Below are 10991 nucleotides of genomic sequence, written 5' to 3'. Positions count from 1 at the left end.
CAATATTCTTACATTCTGTGCAAGGAAGAATACCTTGCTAGGTTGGATATCAGAAAACCCCCCAGGCCTGTCAGGTTGGCAGAAGATTGTTATAGAGCATATTCCCCTGAATTTTCTCACAAATATGGTACACCACAAAACTGAGAATTTTTACAAGACATGGAAACCCTTTTTGAAATACCTAGTCACAGATTTATCTGCCACACTAACAAGGGCTTTTATATAGCCATAACGATTGTGTTTCATGAGTCCAATATCTAGGGAGGAGGAACTGTGAATATATGAGTGTTTTGTTTGGCTGGGCTGAGTTATTACTATTTATTTGTTTGTTGTTAGGTATTTATTTAGTTAGTTAAATAGCTAGTTTAGGTTTTTTTTAATTTTATACTTCTGTACATATGTTTATACATTCGTATAGGAGGATGGGTTGGGGAATTTTTTTTATTATTTGGGTTTAGTTTTGTACTATTTTTGTACTGTTTTGTATTTGTTGTAATATTTAAAAATCTATTTTTGCTTAAAATATATTATAAAAATTTATTTTTTTAAAAAAGTGCATATTAATGTTTAATAAGTAGCACATTTTGCTTATGGCAGCATAAATATTCTGACTAAATAAACCCAACCAAGAATTAGGAGCTGAAGTACCATTTGACCTCAAACTTGCACCACCATTCAATAAAATCATGGCTGATCGGTTTGAGTTTAAAATCTCACATTCCTGCCATTCTTGATGGCCTTTTATACTATTGTTTAAATAAACAAACTTATAAATATTCAGTGACCCCCACCTCCACTATCTAATGAGTTAGAGATCCAAAATCTTACAGCCGACTAAAAGATTTTTATCTCTGTCCTAATTTTAAAAAGTGACACCCGTCCAAAACATTTATATCCTTCCTTAAAAATAGAAAACCAAAATGTCCACAGTACTTGAGGCATGGTTTCACCAGTGCCCTGTATTACCAAAGTTTAACATTTTCGTTTAGTTTTATTCATTCCAAGTGTTGCCGCCAGCTACGTCAGCATTTATTGCCTATGTCTAATTGCCCAGAGGGCAGTTATGAGTCAACCACATTCCTACGGGTCTGTGGTCACACACGGGCCATACCAGGTAAGGATGGCTGATTTCCTTCTCTGAAGGAAATGTTTGAACAAGATGGGTTTTTAGGACAATCAACATGGTCATGGTCACAGGACATGGTTGCCACGAAGCCAGCTTTTAATTTTAGGTTTTTTTTGTATGGAATTCAAATTTCACCATCTGCCATAGTAGAGTTCAAACTCATTTCCCATGATATTTGTCTGGGACTCCAGATTACCAGTTTAGCAATTTACCACTATGTCACCAACTCCATAAATTCAACACTTGCATACCCAGAATACAGAAAAGGCCTTTGGCCCATCAAGTCTGTGCTGCCAAAACTATTCAATTTACAATCATCGCGATGCCTTAAATTTTATGGTATTTCAAGTGTGCATCCAAGTACTTTTTAAAAAGTTCAGAGGTTACCTCTCCCAACTACCCTCCCAAACACTGCATTCCAGATCCCCAAAACCCTCTGGGTGATAACAATTTTTCTCAAATTCCCTCTAAAGCCCCTGCCTCTCACCTTAAAAAAGGTACGTATGTACGTCCCTTGTTATTGACCCTTCAAATAAGGAGAATAGCTGCTTTTTATGTATCCTATCCATGCCCCCCAAAAATTTTAATATACCTTTATCAGGTTCCCCTTCAACATTCTCAGCTACAAAGAAAAAAAAACAATCCGAGCGTGCGCAGCTCCTTGTCATAGCTAATATGCTTCATCCCAGGCAATATCCTGGTGAATCTCCTCTGCATACCTTCCAGTGCAATCACCAGTGGCGAAGCCATATTAGATTTGGTACTGGGTAATGAACCCAGCCAGGTGTTAAATTTGGGGGTAGTGAGAACTTTGGTGATAGATATGTTTACTTTTGTGATGGAAAGGGATAGGTATACATCGGACGGCAAGAGCTACAGTTGGCAGAAAAGGCAATTACAAGATGATTAGACAAGATTTAGGATGCGTTGGATGGAGAAAGAAACTGCAGGGAATGGGCACAATAGAAATGCGGAGTTTATTCAAGGAACAGCTACTGTGTGTCCTTGATAAGTATATACCTGTCAGACAGGGAGGACGTTGTCGAGCACAAGAGCCATGGTTTACTAAGTGGAATCTTTGGTCAAGAGGAAGAAGGCGGCTTATGTTAGGATGTGAAGGCTCAGTTAGGGCACTTGAGAGTTACAAAGTAGCCAGGAAAGAATTAAAGAGAGTGCTCAGATGAGCGAGAAGGAGACATGAGAGGTTGTTGGTGGATAGGATCAGGAAAAACCCTAAAGCTTTCTATAGGTATATAAGGGATAAAAGAATGACTAGAGTAAGATTAGGGCCAATCAAGGACAGTAGCAAGAAGTTGTGCATGGAGTCAGAGGAGAGTAAGTGCTAAATGAATATTTTTCGTCAGTAATCACACTGGAAAAAGACGATGTTGTCAAGGAGAATACTGAGATACAGGCTACTAGACTTGATGGGATTGAGGTGCACAAGGTGGTGGTCTTAGAACTTCTGGAAAGTGTGAAAATAGATATATCCCCTGGGCCAGATGGGATTTATTCTAGGATTCTCTGGGAAGCTCGGGGGGATTGCTGAGCCTTTGGCTTTGATCTTTATGTTGTCATTGTCTACAGGAATAGTACCAGAAGACTGAAGGATAGCAAACATTGTTCCCTTGCTCAAGGAGGGGAGGAGAGACAAGTCTAGCAATTATAGACCAGTGAGCCTTACTTTGGTTATGGGTAGAGTGTTGGAAAAGGTTATAAGAGATAGGATTTATCATCTTCTTGATAGGAATAAGTTGATTAGGGATAGTCAACATGATTTTGTTAAGGATACAATGTGCCTCACAAACCTTATTAAGTTCTTTGAGAAGGTGACCAAATGGGTGGATGAGGATAAAGTCATTGATGTGGTATATGGATTTCAGTAAGGTGTTTGATAAGGTTATCAAACTGCACAAATACAGGAGGCATGAGATTGAGGCCGGTTTGGATCAGAAATTGGATAGCTGAAAGGAGGCAGAGGGCAGTGTTTGATGGAAAATGTTCAGCCTGGAGTTCAGTTACTAGTGGTGTACCGCAAGGATCTGTTTAGGGGCCACTGCTGTTTGTCATTTTTATAAATGACCTGGATGTGGGCATAAAAGGATGGGTTAGTAAATTTACGGACAACACGAAGGCTGTGGATAGTGACAAAGGATGTTGCAGGATACAGAGGGACATAGATAAGCCGCAGAGCTGGGCTGAGGAGTGGCAAATGGAGTTCAATGCAGAAAAGTGTGAAGTGATTCACTTTGGAAGGAGTAACTGAAATGCAGAGTACTGGACAAATAGTAAGATTCTTGGTAGTGTTGATGAGCAGGGAGATCTCGATATCTGTGTACATAGATCCCTCAAAGTTGCCACCCAGGTTGACATGGCTGTTAAGACAGCATACGGTGTGTTAGTTTCAGAACCATGAGATCATGTTGGAGCTGTACAAAACTCTGGTGCGGCCATATTTGGAGTAATGCGTGCAGTTCTGGTCACCACATTATAGGAAGGATGTGGAAGCTTTAGAAAAGGGTTCAGAGGAGATTTAATCTCCTCTGAACCCTTTTCTAAAGCTTCCACATCATTCCTATAATGTGGTGACCAGAACTACACGCATTACTCCAAATGTGCTAACCACTGAGCCACCATGCTGCCCTAGAAATGAGGGCTCCTCTGGGATCTGAACCCAGGACCTCTCACATCTTGACACTATACAAGATGCTAAGCAAGCATCATATCCCATCCCATCCCTAGATCAATGAGCCATTGCTGGGCCACAATAAAATTCAAATCATGTTGAACAACTATCAACATGAGGGTTAGTGCTGATCAGAAACCAGTCTGGGCCAGCCATAGCAATAATACTGTTATAAGAGCAGCTCAGAAACTAAAAAGATTCCGCAGTGATTAACTCAGTCCTGACTCCCACAATCTGCCCACTATTTACAAGGACATATCAAGAGTGCGATGGAATCCCCACTTATCTAGAGGAATGGAGTTCTAACACCCAAGAAGCCTGACACCAGCCAGGACAGAGCAGCCCCCTCGATTAGCACCATATCCACAAACATCCACTCCCTCAACCACCAACACACAGCAGCAGCAGTGTGCATTATCTATGAGGCAGCACTGCAGAAATTCAAAGGCACCTTAAACAGCACCTTCCAAACTCAAATCATTGTTATCCATGAGAAGGGCAGCAGATACATGGAAATATCACCATCTGGAAGTTCCCCTCCAAGCCACTCAACATTCTGACTTGGAAATATATTGTCATTCCTTAAATAATCCTGGGACAAAACATAGTAACTTCTGCCAAAATATCATTGCAGGTCTACCTAAGCCACATGGACTGCAGTGGTTCAAGATGATAACTCACCACCACCTTCTCAAGGACAACTAGGGGTGGGCAATAATTACTTGCCAGCCAGTGACACCTACATCCCATGAATGAATTTCCAAGAAACACTATTGTCACTGCTGTCGAGAGGTAACTTTAAAGTAGGATTGATTAACCATCTCATCACATTAAATATTACATGTCTAATATGTGGTGGAGGCTGGTACAATTGCAACATTTAATAGGCATCTGGATGGGTATATGACTAGCAACGATATCCTAGTTTGGAGGGATATCGGCCAGGTGCTGGCAGGTGGGACTAGATTGAGTTGGGATATCTGGTCGGCATGGACGGGTTGGAGCGAAGGATCTGTTTCCATGCTGTACACCTCTATGATTCTATGACTGCACTGGTCTTCTAAATGGTAGTAGTCATGGGTGGCCTAAGGATCTTTGGTGAATTTCTGCAATGCATCTTGTGGATAGTACACACTGCTACCACTGGATTAGCAGCGACATTATCAAAACCTTTAAGAGTCTTAGGGGTCTTGAAGGGATAGGTTGGTTCTCTTTTTGTTTTAGAGATTAGATTAGATTCCCTTCAGCATGGAGACAGGCCCTTCGGCCCAACAAGTCCATGCTGACCCTCTGAAGTGCAACCCATCCAGACCCATTATCCTAGCCCATATTTACCCCTGACTATTGGCAATTTAGCATGGCAAATTCACCTGACCTGCACATCTTTGGATTGTGGAAGAAAACTGGAGAACACAGAGGAAACCCATGCAGATACGGGGAGAACGTGCAAAGTCCACACAGACAGTCACCTGAGGCAGGAATTGAACCCGGGTCCCCGATACTGAGGCAGCAGTGCTAACCACAGAGCCACTGTGCCACCATTGTGGGACAGCTTCAGATTATAGGGCATAATCTCAGAGTACAAAGTTAAAAATCACCACACCAGGTTATAGTCCAACAGGTTAATTTGGAAGCACTAGCTTTTAGAGCACTGCTCCTTCAACAGGTGGTTGTGGAGTACCTCAAATCAATTTCAGAATAGGTGGTCACACAGCACAAAAACGAGGAGAAATTTACTGTTTGAAGATAGGGAATCTGTGAAATTCTTTAGCACAAAGATCGGTCAAAGTTGTGCCATTAAGTATATTCAAGTCAGAGGTAGATTTTGAATCAGTAGAAAAATCAAGGGTTATGAGAAAATACAAGAGATTTGAGGATAATCAAAGCAGCTGTGATCATATCGAATGGCAGAGCTGGGCCAAATGGCCTACTAATGCTGCTATATCCTATTTGACAATATAGTGGTAGCTTGGTCCAATATTTAAATGTTGCATTGTTTTATGTACTTTTTCTCTAAAATGGTGTGTCAATTTATAACCGTTTAACTCAGGACAGTGTGACAGCACTTCCAAAGTACATTACTGCCTGCGAGGTGTATAAAATTGAGGGGGTATGGACAAGATGGATAAAAACACACCAAGTCATAAAACATGCAATACACAGACATTATTTTCTCTCTATCCACCCCAGCAAGCCAAAATTACAACCGCAGACAGGTGACTATTAGAAGACTTCCATCAGAAATGTGGATGAAAATGTTAACAAGAGAAAACTCAAAAAATAAGAACTGCAGATTCTAGAAATCAGAAACAAAAGCTGATTTGCTGGAAAACTCAGCATCTGTGGAGAGAAAGCAGAATTAATTTTTCAGGTCCAGGGGTGCTTCAGAACGGTCAGTGGTCCCAAAACATTAACTCTGCTCTCTCTCCACAGACACTGCTAGACCTGCTTGGTTTTTCTGGCAATTTCTGATTTTATGACAGAAAATTCAGGTGTGGTCATTCTCTCTTCTGAACCACAATCACTTTGCAGGAACACACACTGCAGGAGGCCAGTTGAACAGGATACAGGATAACATTTAGGAACCAAATTATGCACTTCACAAGACCTACAGACCTAGCTGATCTTTGCATTGAATCACTGGAGTGAAAATCATGTACAATTTCCACGATACAAATGCTACAGGAAGGATAGAAAGGGAGGCAAGAGAGGAGGGGGGAGTGGCATTTTTTGATAAAGGATAGCACTACAGCTGTGCTGAGGGAGGATATTCCCAGAAATACTTCCAGGTACATTATTTGGGTGGAAATGAGAAATAAGAAAGGGATGATCACCTTATTTGGATTGTATTATAGACCCCCTAATAGTCAGAGGGAAATTGATAAACAAACTTGTAAGGAGATCTCCGCTATCTGTATGGCAGTTATGGTAGGGGATTTTAACTTTCCAAACATCAACTGGGACTTGCCATAGTGTTAAAGGTTTAGATGAAGAGGAATTTCTTAAGTGCGCATAAGACAATTTTCTGATTCAGTATGTGGATGTACCTACTAGAGAAGGTGCAAAACTTGACCTATTCTTGGAAAATAAGGCAGGGCAGGTGACTGAGGTGCCAGTGGGGGAGCATTTTGAGGCCAGCGACCATAATTCTATTCATTTTAAAATAGAGATGGAAAAGGATACACCAGATTTAAAAGGTGAAGTTCTAAGTTGGAGAAAGGCCAATTTTGACGGTATTAGGAAAGAACTTTCGAAAGCTGGTAAAGGGACGACTGGAAAATGGGAAGCATTCAGAAATGAGATTGAGAATCCAGAGAAACTATATTCCTGTCAGGGTGAAAGAGAAGGCTGGTAGGTATAGGGAATGCTGGATGACTGAAAAAGTTGAGGGTTTGGTTAAGAAAAAGAAGGAAGCATATGTAAGGTATAGACAGGATAGATCGAATGAATCCTTAGAAGAGTATGAAGGAAGTAGGAGTACACTTAAGAGGGAAATCAGGAGGGCAAAAAGGGGACATGAGATAGCTTTGGCAAATAGAATTAAGGAGAATCCAAAGAGTTTTTACAAATACATTAAGGACAAAAGGGTAACTGGGGAGAGAATAGAGCCCTCAAAGATCAGTAAGGCAGCCTTTATGTGGAGCCGCAGAAAATGGGGGAGATACTAAATGAATATTTTGCAACAGTATTTACTGTGGAAAAGGATATGGAAGATATAGACTGTAGGGAAATAGATGGTGACATCTTGCAAAATGTCCAGATTACAGAGGAGGAAGTGCTGGATGCCTTGAAATGCATAAAAGTGGATAAATCCCCAGGACCTGATCAGGTGTACCCGAGACCTCTGTGGGAAGCTAGAGAAGTGATTACTGGGCCTCTTGCTGAGATATTTGTATCATCGATAGTCACAGACGAGGTGCCGGAAGATCGGAGGTTGGCAAACATGGTGCCACTGTTTAAGAAGGGCGGTAAAGACAAGCCAGGGAACTATAGACCAGTGAGCCTGACCTCAGTGGCGGGCAAGTTGTTGGAAGGAATCCTGACGGACAGGATGTACATGTATTTGGAAAGGCAAGGATTGATTAGGGATAGTCAACGTGGCTTTGTGCGTGGGAAATCGTGTCTCACAAACTTGACTGAGTTTTTTGAAGTAACAAAGAAGATTGACGAGGGCAGAGCAGTAGATGTGATCTATATGGACTTCAGCAAGGCGCTCGACAAGGTTCCCCATGGGAGACTAGTAGCAAGGTTAGATCACATTGAATACAGGGAGAACCTGCCATTTGGATACAGAACTGGCTCAAAGGTAGAAAACAGAGAGTGGTGGTGGAGGGTTGTTTTTCAGACTGGAAGCCTGTGACCAGTGGAGTGCCACAAGGATCGGTGCTGCGTCCTCTACCTTTTGTCATTTACATAAATGATTTGGATGCGAGCATAAGAGGTGCAGTTAGTACGTTTGCAGATGACACCAAAATTTGAGGTGTAGTGGACAGCGAAGAGGGTTCCCTCAGATTACAACAGGATCTGGACCAGATTGGCCAATGGGCTGAGAAGTGGCAGATGGAGTTCAATTCAGATAAATGCGAGGTGCTGCATTTTAGGAAAGCAAATCTTAACAGGATTTATACACTTAATGGTAAGATCCGAGGGAGTGTTGCTGAACAAAGAGACCTTGGAGTGCAGGTTCATAGCTCCTTGAAAGTGCAGTTGCAGGTACATAGAATAGTGAAGGCAGTGTTTGGTATGCTTTATTGAGGACAGGAGTTGGGAGGTCATGTTGCGGCTGTACAGGACATTGGTTAGGCCACTGTTGGAATATTGAGTGCAATTCTGGTCTCCTTCCTATCGGAAAGAGCATGGATAGGATAAATAGGCAAAGTCTTTTCCCTGGGGTCAGGGAGTCCAGGACTAGAGGGCATAGGTTTAGGGTGAGAGGGGAAAGATATAAAAGAGACGCAAGGGGCAACGTTTTCACACAGAGGGTGGTACGTGTATGGAATGAGCTGCCAGAGGAAGTGGTGGAGGCTGGTACAATTGCAACATTTAAGAGTCATTTGGATGGGTATATGAATAGGAAGAGTTTGTAGGGATATGGGCCTGGCAGGTGAGACTAGATTGGGTTGGGATATCTGGTCAGCATGGACGGATTGGACCAAAGGTTCTGTTTCCATGCTGTACATCGCTATGACTCTATGACCTAATAGGAAAGTTGAGTCACATTGTAAGCAATGACACAAAACTCAAGCCTAAACATTTCAATTACAGGAATTATTGCAGAAACAAGTGATAAAGGATGATACACTCCAAAATAGGAGAAAGTAGCCTTCACAGCTGCCCTAATACAACCAGAAAGGGCTGTCTAATCTGGGTACTTCCATTATACAGCACTGCCCCCGTTGTGCCCCCACTGCCACCAGATCTCAGCCTGCTATAATGCCCCTAACATAACTACTAACATAATCTAATATAACATAGCATAACATAAACTCGAGTTTGCATTATGTGTCCCTTAATCCTCCCTATCACCCAAACTCCAGTCAAAGAACATGAGCTACAGGTTTTAGAATCAGAATCCCTACAGAATGGAAACAGGCCCTTCGGTCCAACAAGTCCACACTAACCCTCCGAAGAGGGACCCACCCAGGCCCATTCCCCTACTCTGTATTTACCCCTGACTAATGCACTTAACCTACATACCTGAACACAACGGGCAATTTAGCATGGTCAATTCGCCTAACCTGCACAACTTTGGATTGTGGATGCAAACTCCACAGGCTGAAGTCGAACCCGAGTCCCTGGCGCTGGGAGGCAACAGTACAAACCACTGAGCCCCCATTTTGTTCAATGACTTACTTGTCTTACCCTGAGCAGCGTTTCCTTCGCCATGCTCCCTTGCCGTTGTCGCTCTTGACTCTTCCCCTCGATATCCTTGAGCTGTCTTCTTCATCCGAGCAACTACTTGCCGACGTTATTGAGTCGACGTAGATCACGTGATATTGTTCCCCGCTGCTTTCTGGGTAATGTAGTTCCACCTTCGTGTTCGCCAAATTCTGCCCGTTCCTAGCTGTCATTCGGCCTTGACGAGCAGACGTGAAAGTTTGAGTGGTGTGCGCAATACCACCTCGGACTCTGATAGTGCATCTTAAGCGCAGTGAAATGACTCTTTGAGGGATTGGGAATGGGTACAAGTGTCGGTGTTGAGGAAGAAGAAGGACAGAGGTGTAAGTATTAGGGACGCGCCTGAAGGTAATGTGATGGTGACGAGGGGAACGGTCAGACCGGTGGAGTACTATTTCTGTTCAAGTTCATTCATGCCTTTTAACCACGTGTGCTCACCTCTCCTCCAATCACGGCATAGGCTCTTTTCACACCGTGACCGTTTGGAGGGAATCGTCAGGGGCAGGGTTTTGACCTCTGCCCCCTACTCGCGCTCGCCGGTCCTCCAATCGGGTCGCCGCTTTTTCCTGCTTTCGTTCACCCGCTCGTGCTGAGGCCGTTGGTATTTGAGTCTCCGCCCCCCCGGCCTCGTGCTGGTCGGCAGCGCGGAATGAGGACATTCGGCCCTGTAGCTCGTCAAGCATCTTCATCCCACCTTCCAAGCCACACGCCACCCTGGCTTGGAAATATAACATCTCCCCCTCTCTTTTCCCAGATGAAACTCCTGGATCTGTCTCCCTAATATCACCAACGGTGGGCATTCCTACACCCAGAAGAATGTAAGTGTTTCAAGAAAGCAGCAATTAAGGATGGGCAATAAATGCTGGCTTAGTCAGTGAGGCATTTAAGGGAATGAATAAATTTCAAGCGTTAGGCTTTTCAAATGTTCGTTTCAATACTTTTTGTCATGATGGCTCACTGTTGCTTCACAGTGCCAAGGACCCAGGTTTGATTCCACCATCAGGTGAGTGTGTGGAGTTTGATCATTCTCCCTGTGTCTGCATCGGCTTTCTCCCGGTGCTTCAGTTTCCTTCCACAGTCTAAAAATGTGCAGGTTAGGTGCATCGTCTTGATTAGAGTGGTGCTGGAGAAAATCGACGTTTTGGGCAAAAGCCCTTCATCAGGAATGGAGGCAGGGAGCCTCCAGGGTGAAGCGATGCCATGCTAAATTGCCTACAGTGTTTATGGATGTGGAGGCTGGATGGATTACCCATGAGAATTGCAGCGATACAGGACGGGGAG

General features: G+C 43.2%; 1 protein-coding gene across 2 annotated transcripts in view; it reads right to left on the bottom strand.

Annotated features, from left to right (window-relative positions):
- The window catches only part of adck5 (aarF domain containing kinase 5), a 132165-nt gene extending 121642 nt beyond the window's left edge, over positions 1 to 10523 (bottom strand). Inside the window, exon 1 of one of the 2 annotated variants that reach the window (XM_043690929.1) lies at positions 9666 to 10523. In XM_043690929.1, the coding sequence (XP_043546864.1) occupies positions 9666 to 9698 (33 nt within the window). In that variant the 5' untranslated portion in view covers positions 9699 to 10523. The remainder of the gene's footprint in view (positions 1 to 9665) is intronic. The other variant, XM_043690930.1, reaches the window with a different exon arrangement.
- Between the last annotated feature and the right edge of the window lie 468 nt (positions 10524 to 10991).

The sequence above is a fragment of the Chiloscyllium plagiosum genome, chromosome 5 (genome assembly GCF_004010195.1).
Source record: "Chiloscyllium plagiosum isolate BGI_BamShark_2017 chromosome 5, ASM401019v2, whole genome shotgun sequence".
Lineage (NCBI taxonomy): Eukaryota > Metazoa > Chordata > Chondrichthyes > Orectolobiformes > Hemiscylliidae > Chiloscyllium > Chiloscyllium plagiosum.
The sequence above is the reverse complement of the archived record's forward strand: the minus strand, read 5'-3'. Positions and strand labels throughout refer to the sequence as shown.